Source organism: Prionailurus bengalensis, chromosome C1 (genome assembly GCF_016509475.1).
Source record: "Prionailurus bengalensis isolate Pbe53 chromosome C1, Fcat_Pben_1.1_paternal_pri, whole genome shotgun sequence".
In the NCBI taxonomy this organism is placed as follows: domain Eukaryota; kingdom Metazoa; phylum Chordata; class Mammalia; order Carnivora; family Felidae; genus Prionailurus; species Prionailurus bengalensis.
Genome location: NC_057345.1, coordinates 124,285,135 through 124,312,625, shown reverse-complemented (window position 1 = coordinate 124,312,625; position 27,491 = coordinate 124,285,135). Strand labels below are relative to the sequence as shown.

The 27,491-nt window shown below is 35.1% G+C and overlaps 1 protein-coding gene across 2 annotated transcripts in view; it reads right to left on the bottom strand.

The window, feature by feature from the left end:
• Window positions 1–6,667: 6,667 nt before the first annotated feature.
• SLC35F5 (solute carrier family 35 member F5) overlaps window positions 6,668–27,491 on the bottom strand; it is a 37,260-nt gene continuing 16,436 nt past the window's right edge. The window contains exons 8-16 of one of the 2 annotated variants that reach the window (XM_043576606.1): window positions 27,222–27,303; window positions 26,533–26,620; window positions 24,742–24,806; window positions 22,463–22,567; window positions 19,150–19,309; window positions 14,664–14,754; window positions 10,382–10,536; window positions 9,772–9,865; window positions 6,668–7,514 (exon numbers count right to left, since the gene is read on the bottom strand). In XM_043576606.1, coding sequence (XP_043432541.1) covers window positions 9,790–9,865; window positions 10,382–10,536; window positions 14,664–14,754; window positions 19,150–19,309; window positions 22,463–22,567; window positions 24,742–24,806; window positions 26,533–26,620; window positions 27,222–27,303 — 822 coding nt within the window. In that variant the 3' untranslated portion in view covers window positions 6,668–7,514; window positions 9,772–9,789. Of the gene's footprint in view, window positions 7,515–8,126; window positions 8,836–9,771; window positions 9,866–10,381; window positions 10,537–14,663; window positions 14,755–19,149; window positions 19,310–22,462; window positions 22,568–24,741; window positions 24,807–26,532; window positions 26,621–27,221; window positions 27,304–27,491 lie in introns of those variants that run through there. The other variant, XM_043576607.1, reaches the window with a different exon arrangement.

Below are 27,491 nucleotides of genomic sequence, written 5' to 3'. Positions count from 1 at the left end.
CCCAAATAATATAGTATAAAAATAAGAAGTGTTTCAAATGGCCTTCAAAACCAGGATAGTTTTGGCCCAAAATTATACCAGAGTTAGTAACATAATAATTAGATTTGATTTTATAATTATGTTTAAATTTAAAAATACTCCAGGGGGGCGCCTGGGTGGCGCAGTCGGTTAAGCGTCCGACTTCAACCAGGTCACAATCTCGCGGTCCATGAGTTCCAGCCCCGCGTCGGGCTCTGCACTGATGGCTTGGAGCCTGTTTCCGATTCTGTGTCTCCCTCTCTCTCTGCCCCTCCCCCGTTCATGCTCTGTCTCTGTCCCAAAAATAAATAAAAAACGTTGAAAAAAAATTAAAAAAAAAAATACTCCAGGATCTTAAAATATTATTAAATAGATGAATAAAATTATCAAGTTTATAATAACAAATTTCAGGTAAAAATCTGCATTAAATTATCCACACCAAGAAAAACATACCTAAAAAAGTATGTCCTTAATTTATCATAAACATTTCATCTTTCTAAAGTACTCTTTCATTACATCTGGCCTTCCGGGTCTGGTAATTGAAGCTGACTTTTACAGAAAATTACTTCTATACTACTACTTCCCAGGGAGTATTTGAACACTGCTCCCGATTACTTAATACAGACCTATCATATAAAATTAAAACGCTGCCACTTTATCAGAATGATGCACTCTTGCCTTATATAAAAATATAAATCACAGTATGCTGACACTCAAAAACTTCAGCTTTAATTTACCTGCCTAAGGGGATTAAGAATATACTATAAAATTTTAGTATGGGAAATATCACGGATGTAAAACAAATCTGCACAAGAATTTACCAGAATTACTATAAAGAAAACTAAATAAGTACACATACCTGGCCTCACACAAGTATCTGAATATTAACACTAATGTGAATATTAAGACCCACTTTAGGGTATACTAGTTGAACTTCACCTTACATTGTATCTTGACATCTTTTTGCCATTATCTCATGTTTCATGTCATATAATAAAAGGCATTAGCATTTTCAATGCCATGTCTACATTCTGTCTAGCCTCTTTCACTCAGGTTTTCAAAAATAGGTATTTCAAATGCAGCTGCAGTATCCACTGTGTGGGGAAAACCTCCCAACCCATGCCGCCCTTGGGGCTCATCCTGCAGACGCCCAGCAGTCAGTTGTTTAAGGAGACCATTCTGGACGAATGCAAATGCTTTATTCAAGTTCCACTGATGTCTCCAAACCCCAACCAATTAGTTACACAAGCTTTTTATTACATGTACTCATCTCCATATTTATGGTATAGCAGATTAAGATGGTGAGGAGAAAGCAAAAGGACCCTGGCTGTGATTATTTTAACAAGATGGAATTAAAAGATGCAAAAATCTAACAGTACCTTACCCTGGTATTATTAGCATCCCAATTTTTAAGATTATAAATTCACAATACTGAATACACTAGTGACTACTTTTAAATAAAACATTGAATAATTTCATGCTATAAAAATCATGTGCTCACGATTTTAGCTTGGATTTGTTTCGCAGCTTATTTAATGCCATCTAGAAGCCAAGCAAGTAATGAAAACTACATATTTTAAACATGCGTTAGAGGAGGCAATGTAGTGAGACTCTAATAAGACCGGTCACTTAGAAAAGTTAGCACATTTATCTGATATACTCAGGCTCCATAAAACAGTCTTGGATGCAGACTGTGCTGGAATTTAAGTTCTGCAATGTTGCTTTATAAATCTGACTGAAAGCTTTTTAGAGTCCACTTGCTAAGCCCTAACAAAAGCAAAACAGAACTATGGTCTAAGCAGTATTACTGCTATTACTACTCCCTCAAGCACCACGCACACTTACGTTGTTTGGCATTCTCGCTTGAACTAGAGAACTTTTAGAATCACAGGATTTGGGACCTGGGGAGGAACTTAGAGGGCATTGATGTCACTCCTCAGTGTTCACTTGAGAAGAGTGATGGGGCACTAATCAAGGAAGTCAGCATTTATCAAGCACCCAGGCACATGGGACTGGGCACTTCTGACTTCACTATCATATTTCAGATTAAATAATTGCCCCCAAATTAGATTGCTAATAGGAACAGGGAGAATTCAACTTCAGAGTTAATGCCCTTTCCTCAGGGTATCTACAAAGTGTGGTCTTGGGACCAGTACCAGGGGCATTCCTTGGAAACTTGTTAGAAATGCAAATTCCCAGGCCTTCTCCCAGACCTACTGAATGGGCCCTGGTTGGGGGTGGGGGGTGCATCCAGCAAGCCCTGCAGGTGATGCTGATGCACGTGCAGTGAGAGCCACGGCTCTCTAGCGTGTTGTCTCTTATAAGCTTTCCTTGGAGAATGTATATTAAAGTATAATCTTACACTAAGCTACCACACACAAAATGTATTACTATACTTTATACCAGAGTAAGACAAGGATAGCCTTCAACAAAATTCTGTTTTGATGTTACATGGTTTAACTGACACTGATTTTTTTCCTAAGAAAAAAAATGTGAAAGCTATTCCAAATAAGCAAATACTGGTAGTAAGATTCTAAAGAACTGTTTTGACCTTGTGTCAAAAAGTAAGACTCTTGAAACAAATCTGCCTGCCTTTCAAGGACCCGCTGAAATTAATAAGTACTCTTGCCTGACTGATCTTATTTAATTACTTGCTCTCATTAAAACTAATTATAGAAAAGCCAAGTAAAGGGGTGCCTGGATGGCTCAGTTGGTTAAGTGTCCAACTCTTGATCTTGGTTCAGGTCAGGATCTCACAATTTGTGAGATCGAGCCCCCATCGGGCTCTGTACTGACAGTGTGGAGCCTGCTTGGGATTCTCTCTCTTCCCCTCTCTCTCTCTCTCTCTCTCTCTCTCTCTCTCTCTCTGCCACTCCCCTGCTAGTGTACTCTCTCTCTCTCTCTCAAAATAAATAAACACTTAAAAAAAATAGAGAGAGAGAGAAACCAAGTAAAGAAATACTGAAGGCTTAGTATATAGGATCTAAATTAAAGTTAATAAAAGTAACTCTTAAGAATGAAACAATATGTAAAATTAAAAACTAAAAAGTTCATGATATTCCTTGTTAAAAGTTTCGCTTTAAAAGTTCCAATTTGGAAATATTTCTTTTCCAACTTTGAAACATCATGAAGGAAATGTCTTCATCTGAGTACTTCCCCACTGAAAATTCCCAACTCAAAAATAAATTCACATTCATCTTACTGAAAACTCAAAATGTTCTCATTAGATATTTTTAGCATTTCAGCAAATATGCCTAACCAGAGTACTAGTTTCCCCACGTAACTTTTCCTTAAATATATGTCAATGATTTCATTGTTGAGATTCTAATAACGTATGTTGCACATGAAAAATTTTACCAGAAAACATTGTTTTAAATGCAATGACATTAAAGTGGTGCTTAGTTTTTAAAATATATAAACCACAATTTTTCTAGATAACCAAAAATCAGAATGAAAAAAAGGTAATCTAAATAAGAGTTAAAGTTAAAATAAACATTTCAATTATCATGCAATCATTATGTCTGACAGCAAAACAGAAAAGCTTCATGTCAATGTTAACAGTGAATTCCCAAGTCATTATTTGCTTCTAATTTATAATGAACTCATCTGTGTCCCCAGTTTATTAAGATTTAAAGGGAGATTACCTGTGTAAATACAGTACATGAACTACAAAACAAAATTTGTGTACACCGATAAAGCTGATAATATTAAAATAAGGAAATGGGGGGGGGGGAGTCTAAAAATTGCAAGTCTATGCAAAAAGTATATCTCAATTTATCTAAATGAAACTTTTGGTACATGACATATTAAAATAGAACCCTAACTTCAAATTCTGTAAACTGAAAATCTTGTATTAGTCACATCACCATTACAAAATAGAAATTAAATCTGCAGATGTCACAAATACTAATTATTTCTGTGAATTCTTCCTAAAATATTATTCAGTAATAAAGAATATTTCAAAAGGAAAGTAGGGAGAAATGAAGAATTATAACAACTAGAATTGCTTAAAATAAAAATAACATTTCATTTATTTGCTAATATGATTCTGGAAAAAAATATTTTCTAATTAATTCCTACTTTATTCTTCTTTCCAGATACTTTGTTTCTTCAACCAGCACACTGAAGATTAGTGCTCACATACCTTACCACACTGACATCCGAAAACCCTTAGCTTCCAGAGAAGTAATACCTTGCAACCGCAAATCAGCTCTGCATGAACGACCATAATGGGATATTAGCATTCTTCCTGCAACAAGGCAGTATTCCTTTGAGAACATTAACATTTAACCTTGTGAGTTCACTTCTATAGAAACAATAAACTTTATTCATCAGCTACCAGAGGAAAATCAGTTTAATGTAAGGAATTAACTAAGCCAGGCTGATAGAAGCCAATATATCAACTTCTTAAAAATTCAAAATTTATTTAAAGTATAGGTGTATCACCTACAGCTAATGGCTTCTATGAGCTCCAACAAGCATTCATCGAAGCACTTGTATGGCTGCTTCATTTTTCAGTTTTGTTTCAATTCAGAGTCTGATGTTCATCAAACATAAGGTCATAATTTGAAACATTTAAGAGTGGGATTTAAATTACATATAGGAAGAAAAGTCCAAGACTGAAAGAAGGAATCAGAAATCCCTATTTTGTCTTTTACTTTAATTTTTCTTATTTTAGAGAGAGAGCATGTGAGCAGGGAAGGGGCAGAGCGGGGGAGAGAGAAAGAGAGAGAGAGAGAAGGGAGAGAGGGAATAAATCCCAAGGAGGTTCCACACTCAGTGCAGAGCTGGGGACGAGGGGCTCAATTCCACAAACGTTGAGATAACAACTTGAGCTGAAATCAAGAGTCAAACACTCAACCGACTGAGCCATCCAGGCGCCCCTGCTCCATGTAGTCTTTGGATTCAGAAAAACAGAACTGTGGACCAGTACTGCTCTAACAGAGGGAGAACAGGAGCAGTTACTAGAATGTAACCCTGCCAACATTTGCAGAGGCCTGCAATTAGGCTGCTGCAATCTGAGGGCCTTGGACCTACATGTCTGGGAAATCACAGAATGGAAGTAAACCACAACTTTATTTTTTGAGCAGATGAACCCTTGACTACAAAGGTGCAGAAAGGAAGTCCCCAACTGCTCACTCTTTGTGGCTGCAGTATTCAAACAAAAAAATCATTCAGACAACACCTGAGAGAAAAGGTAATAGGTAGATGAGTGAAGCAGCAATAATTTGTACTTTCAGTTAACTGATTTAATGATGCTTCCTTCTAAAGAGGTTGTTCTTAAATTAAGAATACAAAAAACAAAACAAAAAACAAAACATAGTAGCCTAGTGGAAGAAGTCTAACCAGCATGCTAAGGCTTATTACTGAGTCCTTGAGTGACAACACATGATCTGTAAGACATGTGAACACAGAGCATAAGAAAACCCAAAAAATTCTAAGTTCAACCTCATTTCCTACCATTTTTACAGAATAATTTAAATTTTGAATTCTGCCTTCACTGTTTCAACGATTTTACCCTGTAATTGTTGAAGGTATTGGTGACAAAACAGAAAAAAAACAGAAAGTAAAGGTATCTAGATAATAAACCTCAACTGAAGCTTGAGCTATTGAAATGTTACTTCATTAATTTCTTTTTAAGAAAAAATTCCTTAGCCTGGCTGGCTCGGTCGGTAAAGCATCCAACTCTTGATGTCAGGGTCATGAGTTCAAGCCCCATGTTGGGCATGGAGCCTACTTAAAAAAAAGAGGCAGGGGCACCTGGGTGGCTCAGTTGGTTGAGTGTCCACCTTCGGCCATCTCAGGACACGATCTCGCAGTTCATGAGTTTGAGCCTACATCAGACTCTCTGCTTGTCAGCCTGTCAGCGCAAAGCCCACTTAGGATCCTCTGTCCCCCTCTCTCTACCCTCCCCCACTTGCACTCTCCCAAAACTAAATAAATATTTTTTTCAAAAATTCATTATAGGTCCATATTCTTTACAATGCCTTTACCCTGGGTCACAGTAACAAAATCAATACTACTTTTAGCTTTACAAGAATTATTGGTGGCACTAAATAGGAGAACAACTGTTTGTTTTTTAAATTTAACATCATAAACAATCTTTTAAGCTAATATAAAAGATCTCAGGACAAGCAAAAAGATGGTTAAACTCTATTTTAGACTTATGGTAACACCAAAACAACTTTAAAAGTGTGAATAACACAAACTGAAGCCAAACACTGCAAAGAGATTTTTAAAAATCAGATCTGTTAGGAAATTTTGAAGAGAAATGAACTATTTTCACAAAACTTGAAAAGGAAATGGGTGATTCATCAAAAGTCTAGATGAATCCTGAGACACCTGTTCATTCACTGACGTCTGCAGTGAACAGGGGCAGTTGCAAAGTAAGTACATATAAAACTCAAATTTAAGAGTTGTAATTAGGAGTATTTTATATTTAACTTAAGCTTGGTAGAGGAAAAATTCAAATGGAATTTTTAAAGTATTTTTTTTTTTTACCTTCTTAACAAACAAGGTAAAATATTTAACCATTAAACATTTATTTCGGAAAACTAGAATTATTTAAGAGACATCCTGTTCTAGAGTAATTTGGCACATATATGAAAAAAAAAATCAGAAACCAATTCATAGATCTGTAGCACGCAAATACATATATATAAACATTTTATTTCAATAATACTCTTCATCACTTCAATTTAAATCATTCCATTATGAAAATGTCTTAATTGAAGAGAGAATATTTCTTCAAAACTCTAAATTAAGCAGAGCTTTATCAATTAAATTTACAGCAATACAGCCTTTAGAAATACATAATTCTTCATTTTACAATAATACTTCCCCTTTAAAAATTTGTCATAGTTTGTCACAGATTTAAAATACAAGGCACCTAATGCTATGAAAGGGTAATACAGCATATGTAGTGTGAGTGAACCAGATTTTTCTCAGAGATTGATTTTCTTTAAAGTCCCACTAAATTTGCATGGACACACTTGCATAAAATTAAACATTTTTCTGTGTTGTTAATTTGCAATATTCTACGAAACTTAAAAGTATAATCCATACCTATTATAGGCAGCTTATTTTATCATTTTATCTGTAAGAAACACTGATCTATATACTTAAATGATTTCTTGAAAACATTTTCATAATATAGCCCAGTGTTTAACAAATAATGTGAAAATAAAGTCTCCAGAACATCAGAATTTTATTCCTTGATTAGTTCAAATTATTTTATCAGCTGAATTCCTTGAGATGTGTAAGGCAGGTTGGTCTTTTAGCGGGACTGTGGACTGGAACTTCCTATAACTGTGGTGATATGTACACAGCTACATAGCAAAGTACTTCATTATGAAATGAAGAAAACAGGTATGAGGAAAATATATTTTAGAGTTCCAAAGAACTGAAACTGTTATTTTTCAGACTAGGCACTGAAACATTTTCTACAAAAACTTGCCAGGGATTGTCTCTTCGCTGCATAATGTTCCATTATCAAGCTAAAAATAAAAACAAACACAAAATCATCATTAGATTATAACTGTCATAGCTTTAATTTTTACAGTTTATACTGTAAAAAGCAAATTATCTTAACATTGAAATATATAACAAACACAGTTTATTACACTTAACAACTGGATACTGGAACCGGAGGTGAGCACTAAAAGCGCATGGGAGTGAGTTCCACAGCAGTGTCTAAGGCCAACACTGCTTACAGATCATGTGGTGACAGTTTGACTCATGGCATACCCACCATTACCCCGATGCAACAAAGACTCCTGCCACACCTTTCCTTTACACTCTGCCGAGGTCCGTCTTCACTATCTCCTCTTATCCAATTCTCACTCCCAAATTTACTGAGTCCTTGCTGGGGTGGGGTGGGGGGGGGGGTGGGCATAAGTGTGACCATGGGAATAATGCACACACAGTAGGGAGAGAGTGCATATGTTACAGCACTACAAAGCTTTAAAAAATAACTATATGTACTTTTTAAAATTTAAAGATGGTAAGTAAACATATTTGGTTCTACTTTGCTGCCAAAACCTCAGTTTATTCAGTTAAAAATGAATGTGTTATTCTATGATGACATTTATTTTGAAAATAAAGGGATTTTTGTCACATGGACAAAGGGAAGAGCAGAGACTGGAAAACAACAGCGAAGCAGGTATCTCTAAAAGGAGGAGTGAAGAAACAGCTAAAACAGAAAGACTGGCACGGTTTATAGAAAAAGCAGTTAGACATTCAAATGTCCTGCCTTACTTTTTGCAGCTGGTCAAGTGCCCCTTCTCTATCCCCAGAGAAAATGTGAGGTGTATTCTCTAAAAGTGTAACAAAGGGTCTCTGGACTGTGGAAATGCCAAGCACAATCCACCACGACTCAGGTAAAAGTAACATTTATATGACCATGACCATGCAAACACTGCTTACAAATCTATCCATAATTATACAATAAGTACACTGGGATGAGGAGGTGGTGGAAAAGCAGGCAAGTGGGGTGGGGAGAGAGGAGGATGAAACTTGAATGTAATCTATCCTCATCTACCAAAGTGGGAACATCAACTGAAGATACCTAAAACAGAGAAATCAAGAAACAGAAGTGTAAGTGTGGTACTTGAAGACAGTGTGTGAGGTGGGGTGGGGGGAGGGGGGGAAGAGGGGGGTCAAAACAACTGACGAGTTTAACGTTGACTTCTTGGAGTGGGACGAGAGCAGAAGCAGGTGGGCAGGGCAGGCGGCAGCCGCTCTGTACGAGCAATCTCGTAGAACTAGAACTCGAACTCTCTCAACTATGTGCATGGGTGACCATCATAACAGTAAAAGCTGGAATACAAAATGACCAAAGGAAAACACAAGACCAAGACACTAGTCCTAGGTTAGAGGTGAATCTGCCACAAAGATGATGACACTTAACCTTCAAAGGCCAATTTGAGTGCAAGGAGTTGACAGGAGTTGTTAAATGTTCTAAGTGAGGAGGGGAAGCCCAGCTGAGTCAGGAAACATTTCAATATAAACTGCCTCAGGTTATCTTAGAAGAAAGGGACCTGAATCTGCAGAATTTCAGTAATTTACTGTGATTTCTCATTCTAAATAAGTACATAACTACTTTTATAGCTGCCAAAAATATATGTTAGATGTATTTCAAGCATTGATGCAGCAAAAGATAAAAACACTATGTACTTATCTGTCTTGTCAGAAATATAAAAGATAGTATTTTTTACAATTTTTTAAAAATGGGGAAATGTTCTTGAAACATTAATTGAAAAAGCATAGTCAGAGAATCAGAATATACACTATGCCAGTTGTGGAAAACACACACAGACATACAGAGAAAAGACTGGATATACACCAAATTAATATATTTTTTCTTACTTTTATACTAGAGGAAAAACATTTTTCTAAAGTGTATTATTAAATAAAATTATGATCCTTAGCGTGAATAAAAGTAATAGTTGAACTTGGGATCACTTAATTTGAGTCAGGCACTATTGCACACTTTAAATCTTACCAAGTATTTAATATTCCCAGTAATCTTATGAGAGAGGAGGGACTACCACAACCCCACTTCACAAATAAGAAAACTGAGGCACAGACAGGTGAAGAACCTTGTATAAGGTCACACAGCTAGTGCACAGAGAAGCTAGAATTGGAACCCAGGCAGTATGAGTCCAGAGCTTCACTCCCTTACCCTCTAGACAGAATTTGAGATTACAGGAATAAAGGACCTTATTCAGCACTAATACTAGCTAACATACAAACCTGGACTACAGACAACAGCTAACTAGCTCCGTCCTCCTGAGAAACACCGTGCATAGGAATGAGACTCTCGCACTGTTCACTGTCTTCTGGAACCCTTAAAAAAAATGTTTTTAAGGCAATAGTTAAAGAAAGCTTTTGAATGGAAAGGAGCCCTTAAAAATTATCTATTCTACTGGCTGAAGCTGTGAGGTCAACACTAAGACTAAGGCAAGACTTCCCAACAACATGCCCCAAGTTCTTGTTATAGTAGGATGTAAAAATCTTTCTCTCTTAAAAAAGAAAGATATTTGAAGCAGTGTTATCATATTTTATTTAAATTTTGTTCACACCAATGAAAGTTTTCTACATTTAAATTCATCACAGCAAAACAGTAAGCACTTTGGTTTTACCTATAAATCAAAACATTTTTTAAAGTAGTTGTGAAGAAACTATCTTACCACACAAAGGATCTAAACAACTTATTTTAATTTTATGTGGCATAGTACATATAAAATTATAATCTTTCAGTAATTCTTCCCAAAGTGTCCACAAATTAGTCCAGCACGATATGATTTCCAGTTTAATTAGCAAGGATTATATTTTCAAAAACTTATACTGGAACCAAATATACCTCTGAATACGATGTTTTCTGCATATAAAGGCAAAAATTCTTCTGATTCCCACCATCACAGGATCCCAATTATTATAATGGCAGAGGAGAGTTACAATAAAAAATGAAAAAAATACAGGGATCGCGCCTGCAAAAAATAACCAAGAAAACTGCACCTGAAAATAAAAGATAGAAAAATAAAAACAATCCACCATTATCATTAAGACAACTTTATTCTTTAAAATAAGTTTTCCATTTATGAAAATCTGCAGGAATAAGTCAAAACACCAAGAAGATAATAATTAGCATTAATAATATATTAAGTATATTATCAAATATGAGGATTCAGAACTTCAGCATATGATTCCACTTGCTTAAATTACCGACAAAAACATGCCTTGCTTGGAAAATGGCCTAGGAAAGCCAGAAGGCATGCTTTTCCTGTATTAGGCATAGCACATCTGAGAGCAGAATTACAAACCATTTAGCTTTGTCTTCCACAACACATTGCCCATTTTTTTCCTGTACTGATTACTGCCGATCCTCAAGTAGATCCTCCCTTCAGTTTTGAAGTCATCTTCAAAAACTCACATTTTTATTTATTTTTACTTTTTTACTTTTTTATTTTACAGATAGAGGGGGAGGGGGAGAGAGAGAGAGAGAGAGAGAGAGAGAGAGCGAGCGAGCGAGCACGAGCAGGGTAGAGTGGCACCGGGAGAAAGAGAATCCAGGTTCAGTGTGGAACCTGACATGGGGATCAATCCCATGACACTGGGATCATGACCTGAGCTGAAATCAAGAGTTAGACACTCAACTGAGCCAGCCAGGTGCTCCGAAAACTCACATTTTAAAAAACTATGCTATAATATGTTGTGATACATTGTGCTATGTTACCATTCCTTCCCAAAGACAGCACCAAAAACCCTTAAGTGCAACTTGTGCAAACCTTTAATTAACAGTTTGCAACAGGGGCACCTGGGTGGCTCTGTCAGTTAAGCATCCGACTTCTGCTCAGGTCATGATCTCACAGTTCGTGGGTTCGAGCCCCACATTGAGCTCTGTGCTAACAGCTCAGAGCCTGTAGCCTGTTTTGGATTCTATGTCTCCCTCTCTCTCTGTCCCTCTGCTGCTCACTCTCAGTCTCTCTCTCAAAATAAATAAACATTAAAAAAATTTTTTTTTTAATTTGCAACAAATTCTCCTGCTTACTCTTAAAATAATTCGATTATGTAGTAACAAATGAAAAAAACTCCAAAAGGAAATCATGGCTTAAGTACACTAAAGACAACAAACAAGAACACTTTTACTAAGAAACGTGAGCCAGAGAAGACAGCAGCAAGCAGGGCCTCAGGGGTGAAGAGCCCATCAGGTATCATCAAGGTTGAGCCTCCAATCCATCATTTTATCAGGGTTGTCAAGAAAATTGAAGATAATGAGATGCCATAAAGTGAAGAAAAATCTTTCCCTTCATTAGTTTACCTCTACCATCTAGATTCAACTAAGAATCAAAACCAATTGTCAAAGAAGGCTGCACTGATTGAGACTCAGCTGCAACCCAGTGGTGTGATTTGCTTTCAACATACTGATGAAAATAGTAACTCCTATCTTTAAAATAAGAAAAACTGCTTGTTCTGTGTAAGTATTAAAAAAAAAAAATTGCAGTTTAGAATCATAAGCAAGACTCCCTCTGGTGGGAAACATATACTACTCCAGTTCACAGCACCATTAGTCAGAGCAAAGGGGTTTTGTGAGAATATTTTTTATGAGGGACTCACAATGCATAATGCAAGAATAATCACTGACAACTTTTAATATGCATGTCCTGCTTGCAGATACACACACAGGCTGTGAGCGTAAGAATACCCAGGAAAGAGCAGTCAGTAAGAGAAACTAAAAAGCCTTCACAATGCTATCAAATTATTGGCAAAACATATTCTCGGAATATTTGCCAGAATATTAATAATCTAGAAAAGCCATGACGTATTTAAATGACCCAAGACCAGAAAAAGTATGAAAACTTATGACTAATGAAAGTTAAAGATATAGATATAGTAGATAAGAGTGATTTCATGAATATTCAGCTAAAACCCTATTTTACAATTGAGTAAAAGTAAACTTTGTAAAGGTGGGTAAAACCCTACTTGACCTTTAAAAGCAAAGTTCACCTGTAACAATGCAGTTATTTATGTGTTGCCACATAATAAAAAAGTTCTGATTTTATTTCCAACAAGCTATGAAGACAGCATTTTAAAATGAAGACACTGAGGGGTGCCCGGGTGACTCAAGTCACTGGAGTGTCCAACTTCAGCTCAGGTCATGATCTCGCGGTCCGTGAGTTCGAGCCCTGCGTCAGGCTCTGGGCTGATGGCTCGGAGCCTGAAGCCTGCTTAGGATTCTGTGTTTCCCTCTCTCTCTGCTCCTCCCCTGCTTGCCCTCTCTCTCTCTCAAAAATAAATAACATTAAAAAATTAAAAATAAAATAAAATGAAGACAATGACAAAAAATTGTCTACATTACTGTCTAAACCTGACCATATCTGGATATAAATGTGAATACTAGCAGAGATGCTTCCTCTCATACAAAATATCAATTATAAATAGGTTTAAATAATTTATTTAAGCACAATAAAAAATATTGATAAATGCTATAATTTCAGAAACTATATATAAAAATAGTTGCTTATTAGAATTAAAAAAAAAAAACATGAAAGTAGAGTTCTCCTGTTTCTATTACAGTTCTGGGACACCCTGCCACTTTTTCTAGAAAGTATCTTCCTACCCTTGATTCTCACTGGAGGCCCAGCCAACTCATTTAACTGGCTGTCCAATTCGAGATGTGAAGACAATCGAGAAAAGACTGGTTATGTTTTTCTAATCAATCAATCATTTATCTTCATTTTCCTTATGTTTTGCCCTCATCTTAAAATATCTGAATCCATAAATTACATACTCATTAAATAAAATTAGATCCCCTGTGACAGTGTTTTAAAAATCCTAAAATTAACCTTCAATTTTTATTTTTCAAATCAGCAAAAGCTGATATTTTCAAAATATCAGTACAGAAAAGCTCATTTACACAGTAGTCTACCAAAATCCTCTTATACAGCACTCCCCTAGTTTCACTAGGGCAATTTTGGTTGATATTCAAGATCCTGAGATGTGGAAGGACCTGGATATTATTTAAACCTATAAAGAACCTAATGATGTATAACTTTAGTGTTATGTATATGTTACAATATTCTCGCTCTTTGAAAATGCATGATATAGAAGATAACCTAAATTAAGGAGAAACTCTGTTAATAACCATGACAAATAAGCAAGAATTTACTGAGCCATGAAACAGTATCAGCACAGAACCGTTTTTTAAATAAAGAAAATACATATCACTGAGAGTATTTTGCCTTTATCCTAAGAACTGCACAAAGATCTAAAAAAAAATATCTTTAAAACTTTGATTATAATTTCTACACGTTATAAGCCTTAGGACTTTCAAGTATTCCCTCTTCAAATTGTATTAAACCAAACTACACACACACACACACACACACACACACACACACACACACATTCCCTCTTCAAATTGTATTAAACCAAACTACACACACACACACACACACACACACACACACACACACAATTTTGTTACTTAATTCCTGGAGTTCAAAGTTTTACAAACACTAAACTGATAAATGACTATACTACATCTTTTAGTTGAATATATATGGCATGCCTTTCTCCCCCTTACCCCAAAAGCACTAAAGAAACTCCTCCCTTCGGGCTGTTAGAAGGTATTCTCTTTTCTGTGATGTTATCATTGCCAATGTTCATCATAAAAGTCCCTGCAGCCAGACCAGGACATCACAGAAGAGGAACAGAGCACTTGCCCCTCCTGAACCAGACAGAAATGAGCATTTGCTGAGAAACATTATTCCTGTTGCTCAGACTGATAATAGTATCACACTATTAAAGAAACTTTGGAATTTATCTTAGAAATCAAAACACCACTAATTATATAATAAGATATATCCCATTTTCTATTCTATACCACTGACTTACCAAAGAAAACATGCAATAATCAGCTCTAAAACTGGAGAACTACATATAAAGATACTGTTTGTTCTTCACTAAGAAATTAAGAAAAAAAAATTGGAAAGCTAAAAATGCAAGAGATTATCCATTTCTTTGGTACTTTTTATATATCTCTATGTAGTAAAGCACCTTGGGACATTTAATCATGTGCCCTAACTTTCACTGTCTCTGTTTTAAAACTACATCTAAAATATCTAATAAATAGTGCGTCTTACCTTTTGCATACACATGTCAGCTATTATGGACAGAGGTATTGTAAGGCTTAGTGCAAGTGTGCCTATCAACGATGAGGTAAGAAAGCAGCCCCTAAAAAGGAAAAAGAAGAAAATACATGTTACCATATTAGAAGAGTAAAACAACCAAAGGAAATATGGACATGAGAGATCAGGAGCAAAAACAAAAGCTTAGGACAGACTCAGACACAATAAAGCAACTAGAAAGATTCTTAAAGTTTACCTTCAAATATTAAAAATCCAAATACGTAAGAATAAAACTTTCAAAGTACTTTATGCCTTTTTCCAGATCTGCTTACAGATATTATTCAATTTGGATGCATAGCTTCTATTTCATTAACATTTTTAATAAAATTGCTGAAAGAGTTCTCATAGTTTTGTAATGACGATACTTAGCTAACAAAGGAAACAGCTTTATTAAACTGCAGGACAACACTTCACACCACAGACTTCTAAGAAAGTGATAAGCCAACACGTGAGTCTTTCACCAAACCAAAAATATCTCACCCTCATGAAAACTAAAATAGTCTTCTGACCTGTGTTGTTCTTTTGGTTTAGCTCAGCATTGAAAAGGACTGGTTATTTTTTAATGGTACTTTATTGCTTTCCATTTTTCTAGCAAATGTCCTAACCAAACTTAAGCTCTTCACTTTATTTTCCCCTTGAACTACCAATGTTGGTATCAAATTCTGAAATAGCAATCTGCACATGATTTTGTTTAGTTGAAAGAAAAAAAAAAATGAAAGAAAGCATTATACCAAATAGGTAAGCCATTTATACAGACTAATAATTTGTATGAAAAGAAAACAGGGCGCCTGGCTGGCTCAGTCAGTAGAACATGAGATTCTTGATCTCAGGGTCATGAGTTCGAGCCCCACATTGCAGGCAGAGGTTACTTTAAAAAAGAAAAAAAGAAAAAAAAGAAATTATAAGCCAAGATAAAACTGTAATGCATGTAATTGTGACTTACAGACCCATGGAAATTCTAGGTTAGTAAATTCTAGCTCAGTATATATTAGTATTAATAATGCTATCCTGCAATAAAAGAGGCTATCTTGATAAAGTGTCACTCAACATATTCACTAGAGGCTATACCATTAGTTCTTAATCCAGGAAAGAGAACTCAAGTACTAGTGGTTCCCACTACTTATGAGCTAACTGCTCTGTGAAAAGACAGTTCAGGAGGTCAATTTTTCCTTTTTTAGTGCAGCATATGTACTTAGAGACTTGTAACACAAAGTACTATCATAAAGAGTCTGAGATGAAGTATTAAAAAGGAAACTACTTGGGGTGCCTGGGTGGCTAAGTTGGTTAAACATCCGAATCTTGATTTCAGCTGATGTCATGATCTCACTGTCATGAGATCAAGCTTAGTGCAGAGCACGGAGCCTGCTTAGGATTCTCTCTGTCTCCCACTGCCCCTCCACCGCCTGTGCTTGCATGTGCATGCTCTCTCTCTCAAAATAAATATAGAAAAAGAAAACTATTTGACTTATACTGCCTTTTCCTAATTTAGCTGATGGCTGAATCCTTTTATCATCTATTATCATTTCAGGGGCACACTCTGGGAAACGCTGAGACAGAGAACTAGGTGCTACCATTCAACATCTAATACAAATGGCACAGTATATGCGCTTTACAGCACACCTCAATTGTTTAAAAATAAACAATGAGGGACAAGAACACATCTTTAATTTACAAAAAAAAGTTCACAACCATACTTTTAAATCTGTAGTTTACTACTCAGCCCTTGATTATGTACGCTGAAGTTTACTGTTCCATTTACAGTTAAACATAGAATAATAACCCTGCTTCTCCCAAAGAAGGGAATCATTATACATGCAAATTATGACTTCTGAGAAATGTGTATTTTCTTATAATTTAAAAAAAGGTAAAATATAGAGAGATATGTTTCTTATACTTGTTTTGTTGCCAAGAACACCCAGAGTATAAGGGATATGTTTGTTTCTTCACTGACTGGTTTGCTGCTACTGAGTTGTTATCATTAGTACTCTAAACACTCGAGTATTAGAGTGTATCTGAAAAATAAACCTTCTTGAGATCCTGAAAAATCCATTCTAGGTAAGGATAAATATAGCTTTTATCATAATATATGACTTTGTATAATTTAACTATTCAACAATACTCATATACTCATATCAATACTCATATATACACAGCTGGGAATATAAGTTGTGTTTCCTCTGTGGAGAATGACATTGCAATTCTCTATCAAAATCTAAAGTCCCTATAATTGACTCAGTCTTTTCCACTTACAGATATTTATCCTATAGAATGCTTACATATATACCCAAAGACATATAGGAGAATATTCAATTCTATTTTATTTACAAAGTAAAGGAATGGAAACTTAAAATGCCTCTCAATAAGGAACCAGTGGCATACATTATATTCTACTTATTATGTTACATAATGGATTGAAACATAATGTATTAGAACTATACATAGGCTTTTAAAAATGAACTGAACCTAAGTGCTGATATGTGAAGATTTATAAGATAATCTGTGAAAAAAACCCAAAGTACAGAACACTATCTATAGTATGCTCCCATTTGTGTCTTAAAAATAAAACAATTTGTTGGAGTGGGGGGTGGTAATTAGGAGACTGACACACCCTTCTGCACGTACAGAAAAATTTGTAGAAGGCTTAGAAGTTAACAGTGGTTGTCTATGAAAGAAAGGAATGGAGATTTGGAGTGAAAAAGAGATAATAGGATTTCCTTTTCATTGTACACCCTTTTGTATACCTTTGCATGAATTACTCTTTTCATTCTAAAAAAGTTATATTAAAAAAATTTCAAAACATGTTATTATTTATTTAAATGTAAAGTTTTTCCAAGGGAGCAACTAAAAAACTCACATAGAGAAATTACATGTCATGCTTGATCATCCTCCAGAACCTACATCAAATTCTGCTAAACATAATAAAACTCTATTGTAATATGTTTATTAAAAATAAAACTCTCAATAAAGAATGAGCATTTTAATTCTTACAGGTGGCACAGTCCATGTTTACTATGAGTCTTAATGTAATAAGCATCATACTAAACCCTTTCACTAGCCAACACCCGAAGAAAAATTTAATTATTGCTTTGAAATATATTCATTTGCTTTGAAATTTTCTAATTTAAACTAAACTTAAAGAACTAGAAAACATGAACTTGTATTAAAATATAGTTAAGTACACATAATTATTTAAATTGCAGTAAAAAATGGCTGAAGATCAACAATTCTTCACGACTCAACTGAGTTCAATCAAAACTCTACCAGAGTAAGTAATTCTACCTGTCCAGACCCAAGAGTAGAGAGAGGCAAGAGAAATGAGACAAAAGAAATACCAAAATTGATAGAAAAGAATAGGATGAAAGAGAGTATATGATATATAATATAGGAAACAAAATACATAACTCTCTTTGATGCGCACCTAAAATGCATGCAATGAAAGATGGAAGAATGAATGAGTAAATGGATTCTGATTATCAAAGAGTTTTAGATCAGCAAAGGAATTTAAATACATAAATTACTACAAATGAAAGTTAATCTTTCAGTACTACAAATGAAAGGGAGTGTGGGAGACTATCAAGAAAACAGAGAAATTTCCTTAATTGAGGAAGGGGGAAAGTACAGGCAAAGCATTAAGGAAGTCCATGGAAAAGGCTACTTTTGTTGTAGTCTTTTGCAAGGGAAAACTAGTTAGTAGTCTTAACCAGCATATAATAAAAAATTCCTTTTAGGAGTTTAGGTACAATTTGTGTTGTTGTTTTTTTTTTTTCAGTTCCTATTAGATGGGAACAGGACTAAGTATCAAGCTCTATATCTGGAAGATTTCTTAAACACCACACATAATATTGTCTTCTAACTATTTTAGGATCATTATGACATATCAACATACTTGGTATTATAACATTTCAAAGCATGTTATCATTCCAAGTTAATCGAGGTTTAGGGTTAAACATCTGGCTCACCTACATGAAAAGCCCTAAGAATAAAAAAACAAAAAGCATCTATGAACAACCAGACATTCCAAAGTCTCCTAAATAAGCAAAGCTCCCTAGATTCTCACTCAGAACTCATGTTATTCATATTCAGAATATAAACCTCGTAAGTTTAGATGTCCATTAGGTAATGGCACCTTTCATTTATATAACATTCTGCCTTTAAAACACTTTTACAAATGTAGAGCATTTATGTTCATCAGAAATTTATTCAACAAATATTTGTTGAGCTCATTCTATGTGCAAGGTAATACTCTACACAATGGGTGCACAGAAGTTAAAAGACAAAGTTCTTGCTCTAGTAGAGTTACTTTATTAAATTGTGAAGTGTGCGGGGTGGGAAGGTGCACAGGAGGAACCATCAAAAGACAGAAGAAATATAAAATACTTAATCTATCCCAAAGTCCATAAACTGGTAACTAATAAATGATAGTGTAATAAATAGTACATACCACAACCACAGGAACTCTGAGAGAACCGTTCCAATAAGGCCATTAATGATAATGCACATTAATACTACTTTATTGGGAAACTCAAAGTCCTCAAATCCAGTATAATGAAGTAAAAAGAAACCTGGCCATAAGAGCAGCAGATTAAACAGACCTACAAAACCTAAATATGTATAAAAGAGACAAAAGTTAGTAATTGTGATTTATTTAAAATTTTCAAACTTATAACTCTATAATTAGAGAACATTAGATTTTGCACAAAGAGTTCTAACTGGTTTTCTTAACTGGAACTTCTGTTTCTTTGGTTCATATCTATGGACAACTCAACACCAGAAAAAACTACACTAGCAGCTGGTGATCACTGAATCTTCAAGGTTCAACTATTCACTGCACGGAGCAACTCCTACGGAATAAACTACTTAATTCAGAAAGAAAGGTTGCTAACCTTAGCTACTAATAATTTAGTGTCTTCAAACTTAAAGAAACAATTGGTATATGGTATGTATATAGATATTCAGCCTAAATTATGAGGAAGTTGATGGCTGCTCCCTGATTCAACTCATATTTATGTATAAAACACCTGTGGCATGCTCGGAATAATGAAGGAAGTTTCCAAAACAATACATTCTTGGTTCTTGCCTTCCAGGAGCCTATAAACTAGTTGGTGAGAGAACATACCTACATAAATAGCTACTCAACATATGAACTAAGGACAGACTGACTACTCATAAAGGAAGGCTGTAACATTTAGTGGTTGACTGTATGTGCTCTGCAGTCTAATTGCTCTGGGTTCCAATCCCAGCTCCACCATTCACTAGTAGTGTAAACTTTGTGCAAGATGCAGAACCTCTTTGAAGCCTCAGTTTTCCAATCCATGAGTGTAAAATCATATCTAAATAGGTTAGTGGGAGGATTAGATTAACACTTACAAAATACAGCATAGTACCAGCATAAAGTAAAAAGTTAGTAAAAGGTGAGCTATTATTGTTATTATAGAAATGCAAGTTTATATGAGTCCCTATGAATACAAAGACTGTAAAGAAAAAAATTACAGTTTTATAGTAATTTTATTGCACTTTCTGTACAGTTAAACATTGCAGATCCACTATGAGATTCATTAGATAACTATAGAGCTTTCTTCAAAGTTAAGTTATAGTAAATACATATTTCATATTTGTTGCTAAATAATAGGCTAGTATTTCGGATGCCTAGTTAAATCTTTACAGGACTGGAGCACCTAGTCTCTATCTGCTCCTAAAGATTCACAGTTACCTGCCTCCTCTGAAGAATGGTCTCGGAGAGCAAACAAGCCAAATTTTCCCAAGAAGTGATCACCCCACACTGTCTGCATCCCACAACTAACCCATAGAGGATGCACAAGGCTCCTCTCATGGCTGAAATCCTACTGTCTGTGAGGATGCCTGTGAGGAGTACCTAGACATTACCGGCTCCTTTCCCTCTCCATCTCCTGCCCCGACATGCCATGAACTGGGCCAAACCTCAATTATACTGAGACCATAACAGTTCTTTCCCCTACTCTATCCTGCTTTTCTTACTCCCTTGTCAGGTTTCCCTGCAGAGCATCCCCTCAATACATCACCCACAAGAAATTCCTGTCTCATATCCTGCTTTTAGAATACCCAATTTAAGACATCTAGTGATAAAAATAAAAACAAACAAAACGACACACATACAGAAGGGATTCATGATCTGAAAAGCTTACACAACATTAAGAAGTTGTCGTAATCAAAACACCGAAATTTGGCATGATCAAAAACCAAATCTACTTTGCCGTCCCTGACTATCAAGTCTATGGAATCCCACATGTATTACCAACCTCTGAACCTAAAAATAAAGGTCCCAATTGCTTCCACCCTCCAGAATCTGGCCTGTATACCCTCCTGTTCTTCCCTAAAGTGGGCTCTCCAGAACAATCGCACAGATTCACTCACTGTTCCCTGTTATGCTCTGCTCACATCTCCAACCCTAAAGAACCCTCCACAACCCAATCCTAACTTCTTTCTGGTCCTGCCTATTATAAAGCCTAGAACAAATCAATATTGTGTTATAGATCATGTCATATATGATATATAAAAATCACATATGTTTTTTTGTCTGTATGTAATAAGAATAAATTAAACAATTTTTCCTGAAAATTGCCAATCTTAAAAAAAAACACACACTCAAAAAATATTAGCATTTCATTCCATTCCAGGTGGAATTTTCTATGACCCTAAAATAAGACATTATTAAAGTTACCTTCATATTTAAGGCATATTTATTGAATTCCATACTTAAACTTGAGTGATCACCTGGTCTGGTAGCTTTCCAAATGTTTTGTTTCTGTTAAACTTTAGGTGAAGATATTCAAACATTTCTTAGGAGAAAAATATTTTCTACAAATCAAATTACAACGCAAAAGCCCAAGAAAACAGAGCTGTTCCAGCTGAAGCAGCAAAGGGCTCTAAGAACCAGAACCATACATGCAACTCCACCTCCTCCCACCCATCCCAGGATCCTCTGCAAATCAGTTTGAAAGCTACTCATCTGTCCAATCTCCTTATTTCTCAGATGAGTATGGAATAAATGAAATTATAACAACTATATTCCTGGTCTCCTAATTCCCCATAAGCTGTACTTTGAACTTTCATCACCAGGCTTTTTTTAATCTACTGCTATTCAGATATCTTTTAGAAGATATCTACAGATATCTGACAGATAACACAACTATTTTACTCAGCTGATATCAGGCAAATGAGAACTTATAAGTTCTCATATTCAGTATTTTATTTACAAAAATTAAGAACTGATGCCAGAAACTACATTTTGGTAATTTGAAAAATCTATGTCATAAAACAGCCTATATCTTAAAGAGCAGATGGAAAGCCTTTAAGTGTCCCATGAGTTTTAATGAAAAGTACATAGACTAGAATAGTCTTCTTTGCTTCTAAAAAGTCAAAAATGGTAAAATGTGTAATACAACAGGTATACTCTCACATGCTTATAATAGCATAATTCTTTCCTATCAATGAGGAAAATATCTGATTCACAGGCTGAAACATGAATGCAAAAAAGGCATTAGGAAGAATTTCTTTCTTTACTTCACACTGAGGAAACTGGCCTTCTGTCAGAGGTACACAGTTATGCAGGACAAGGTATGAGAAAAACACTGAGACTGGACTTCATGAGCCTTAAAATCTGACAGTTTTAAAGAATCATATGGAGGAAAAGAGAAAGGCTTCCTTATTCCCTCTAGAACAAAACCCTAAGCTAATCATTCAGAGTAAATAGCCTCACAGGTTAAACATATTCTTACCAAAGAACATTGGAATATCCAACTTATCTTCTCTGTCTACTTTTCTTTTAATCATAACAATATAGACAGCATAGAGCATGGCTCCAACAAGAGACCAAATGGAACCTGTAAAAATCAACGTAATGAGTTCACGCATTTTTCATTAATTCATTCAACACACACTTATTTAAAATCTAATACGGTGTCAGATACTATTTCAAGAAGTACACAAATATGAAAAGATAAACTATAGCCCACCCCCTCCATGTCCTCCAGGAGTTCAGGAAGCAGTTTAAAGAGTGAACAAACGCATGTGCAAACATCCAATGATCTATACAAACACACATAATGTTAAAACCATGGAAGTAACTATTTGTTTTTTTAATTTTGAAATGCTACTTCAGTTTGACACCTGACACTGTCTGGTGTAATAGTGGTTAAGCCATTGCTTATACAGTCCTCCCCACTGTCATGTATCATCTTTAGTATATATTGTACTACCATTTTCAAGGCCCTGTTCAAGTCCCACCTCTGCCACAAAGCATCCTCCTCCTACTCCACTGAATTTCCATCCTCCTGGTCTTCTATTTTAGACAATTTAATATTTACATGGTTAAGTGTAATATTATTTTATTCTCTAGTGTTTTTATTTTATAAGTCTAGGTAATGATTAAAGTCAAGAACTTGAAAAGTACAAACATACTTTTTAATGTTTTCTAAAATATCTAATACATGGCGTATAGTACGGGCATAATAAATGCTGATTCTCTTTAATATTAACTCATTCTCAAAGACATTTAAGTAAGTTTTAAAAACAGCTAAATTAATGTGCTGTCTGCCAAACGACCACATTTAATACTTCAATTATCCCAAATTCCAATGTTTTATTGAATCTATTTTTTAAAAATTTAACTTTTTTAAGAAAGCAAAAAAAGCCTATCAATAAAACCTCACGCATACACAACAAATACATATATCGTTTTACATATACAAAGCTGCTGTGGGTGAGAAATGATATAGTTCAAGGCATAGCTATCAGTTCAAGGGTGAGAAAGACATAAGCAGTTCAAGGCACAAACTATGCCTGGGCAATAACCAGGGATAGTTTAGAAAGCAGTGTTCCATTCAATGAATTTCAAATATCTAAACCAAGTATCCAGAAGGAAGCCATAAAACTGGGTTCTACTATCTTTGTTTTTGTTCAGTCTAAACAATAGATCAAAACTGAGTGTTCACCATAGCACTAAATGTTTCAAGGCAAGAATCATGAGTGAACCACAAAATTAGTGGGTGCAAGTATAATAGAAACATGGTATGTGCGTAGTCTCAAAGTATCTCCCTACAAGATGCTTACTAGTTGCAAAGAAAAAAGTTAGTAACTTGACACTGGAGCATCCTGGCAGACACTACCTTAAAAATTAGTCACTACTGGGGCGCCTGGGTGGCGCAGTCGGTTAAGCGTCCGACTTCAGCCAGGTCACGATCTCGCGGTCCGGGAGTTCGAGCCCCGCGTCAGGCTCTGGGCTGATGGCTCAGAGCCTGGAGCCTGTTTCCGATTCTGTGTCTCTCTCTCTCTCTCTGCCCCTCCCCCGTTCATGCTCTGTCTCTCTCTGTCCCCAAAATAAAAATAAACGTTGAAAAAAAAAATTAAAAAAAAAAAAATTAGTCACTACTAATGGGACAACACTATGTGCCTTCTAATATGATTTACTGATCAGGACACTTCCAATATCACTTCCATGGCATTCTAATCAAAAATACACAACATAAATTTAACCATAAGGAAGTATCAGACAAACCAAGAGTGAGGAACATACCACAAAACAACTGGACAGTATCCTTTCAAAGTGTTAAGGTTATAAAAGAAAAGAAAAAAAAAAAAAAAAGACTGAGGTACAGTTCTAGATTAAAGGAAACTAAGGAGACATGACAACTAAGTGCAATAAGTGATGCTGGACCAGAAAAAGAACATTCATGGGAAACATGGTGAAATATGAAAAGGATATACAAATTAACTAAATTATAATCAATGTTAATTCCTGATTTTTGTAACTATACTGAAGCTATGTACACAGTGGAGAATCTGAGTGATGGCTATATGAGAATTCTATTAACTATTTTTTAATTTTTTTTACATGATTTCCAAAAAAACGTTAAAAAAAAAAAGGCCCCATTAGTGCCCACCCTCTCTGTGTGTGTGTGCACATGCACATACATGCACACAAGGACATAAACAGTGATATGTACAAACTGTCTTGTATACTGTAACAGAAAGAATGCAGAGTCAAGTACTTACTTACCTATTGTATCTCTTCCAGCAGATTTTTCAGACCCTGACAAATTAACCAGCACAACACCTCCAATGCTGTGAGAATAAGAGCATTACTAATAAGCAAAATAATACATTCCTTAAAAGGACTAGTAATGAAGATAAAAATTATTTATAAGTAATCAAGACTATGCTCAAAACTGAGCAAAACTTAAACTGTCAAAGAACTTAGTGATTTAATTAATAATATTTAACAATGATAACAGGACAGTGTAAATGCTATACTTGTATTCAAATCATTTAATTCTTGCAAAATTTACAAATTACTTTATAATAAAGGTATTACTGTTGTTACCATTACCATTTTACACATGAGAAAACCCACACACAAACATATGAAGTAACTTGACCAAAATCACACAGATGGGACTGAATCTATCGGTAGCCTGCTTCTAGGTAAGTATTCTTACCTCCTATGCTACCTCCTGCTTTTGGTTAAGAAGTAACCAACTTTTCAGCCTCTTCCAAACTTGTTTTTGAAGATATGCATACAGTATACTCATACAAACCTAGCGATAGCACAAATGCTGTCTATTGGTAAAACCTAAATTAACAATAAAACCATACTGAAATATTTGAACAATTAATTATAAATTGACAAAAAATTCAACTGAATTAAACTTCATTTACTTCCCCAATACAAATATATTGTATTCCCCTAACACAAGAATAGGTTTAGCTAAAACATTAGCTAATCATACATGCAATATAATAAACTTCTAGTGGGCATAACATCTAAATAATGAATTAGTTGGGTCAACCGGCCTACCCCTGAAAACTACCATGGTTATGGCTAAAAGAGAAAAACACACCGTAATAAGAGCCACCATGTATGTGACTACCAAGTACCTCAGTCCCTGTGATAATTGCTTTTTATATACACCGGCTCCAAACTTCCAAACGAGGCTAATACGATCATCATGTTCTCACCTAGGAAACTATCTCAGAGAGCTTAAGGAAACTGACAGGAAAAAAGAACAAAGCTCTGACTCAAACCCAGCTCTGACAGCTAAGAAACACTACTCTCTTCATTAAATCATTCAACTTTCTTCTCTGATTTCTGATTTTTTCTCATAAAGACAACAGCTTTATCAAACCAATACATCTCTGTTGAGTACTGTCAGTAAGCAAAGCCCTACGCTACACTGCAGGCGGCACAAATAAGCAGCAAACAAGGCTCTGGCCTTTAAAGGTTTATAACCCATAGAAAAGACAAGACAAACATACACAAAGTTACATAAAAGATTTAAATACAGTTATTGACAATACTGATGTTACACACTAATTCAAAACTGCCAGATGGTTTATACAGAAAACAACTGAAAGATCATGTGAGGATGAAATAATCAGAGAAGACTGCACGTTTGATTACTAGGAGATATAAAACCCAAAACCAAAACAGAAAGAGGAACTTGTTTTAGGAGAAGGAAACAGGAACTTGGGAGGTGATGAGGATTAAGGTGCCACATAAAATTAAAGGTAAACATCAGTACAATACACAGCAGTATACTGTCTGTCCTCACTTGAATGGGAGCCAAAGCTGCTTTGGGGTCCCTCCCTCCAGTTACTCTCCCCAGGACCATTTAGAAAACTAAAGAAGGACCTGATCCAAGGCTGCATAGCATGATATCCACATAAACCCTTCTTTCATCCTCATCTTGCTTTGCCATAGTATAATATAAACTATCCTATGTCACTAACAGAAAAATTTAAACATTATATTTTTAAGCAGAATTAACTAGCTATTATGTTACATTCTTACCTTAAAATTACAGCTAGTAGTTTAGAAAGAGTAAATCTATCTCCACTGTTACTTGGAAACACTGCAGCAAGAATTAAGGTAAAAAGTCCTGCAGGGAAAAAAGATACATCAGCTTTAATACTGTGGAAAGCAGCCTTTAAACTAAATGTTTATTTCAACAATACAGATTAAGTATAACCCTACTTATTTTAAACTAATAAGAGTTAAATTGAGCATTCAGAGTAACATTATGACCTCATCATAATCAAGCATGTGTGCTCAAGTTATTTTTACAGCTTCAAAAATACTTTTTCTCTCCCAGATTTGGAAGGTGATTCAATTTTTAAAATAAAACATCTTTCATTGGGTAAATTATGGTTCTGAAAAAAGCAATTACATTTAGCCAAAGGGTCCAGAAAAAGATCTTCAGAAAGAATATGTGAAAGGAATGACAACCACAATACAAAAAAACAGCCCATCAAACTTTAATATGTTGTTATATAAAAAATGCCATAACATAGTCGAAGGAATGTAAACAGTACAAGGCCACAGCATAAAACTACAAACATTTATGTAGTTACAACACACTAATGTACATTATTAGAATGAATGTAATTTGTAATAAGATAAAAATGTGTGTATATGTACATACACATATAACAGAAAAAGGTTTCAAGTTATAATGTAAATTTTGAAGACAAATTTCTTACCAGAGGTTGAGGACAAGATATTAACTATAGCAACCTGTGTGTCCGAAAGTGCTTCTTGATATGACAAATTTGCCAGAAACCACTAAAGACAAAGAAAACAAAGTGAACCCAATTGAATGACATGCTTACATCTGTCACAGTTTATAGGACCCTCCTTTTTTTTCTCCCCCTAAATATTTTATCATAAGAGCTTTTAAAAGTTGCTTTCTATTGAAAAATCACAAGCTCAAAAAAGAGGGCATTTACAATTAGATCTAAGATCATTGCTAT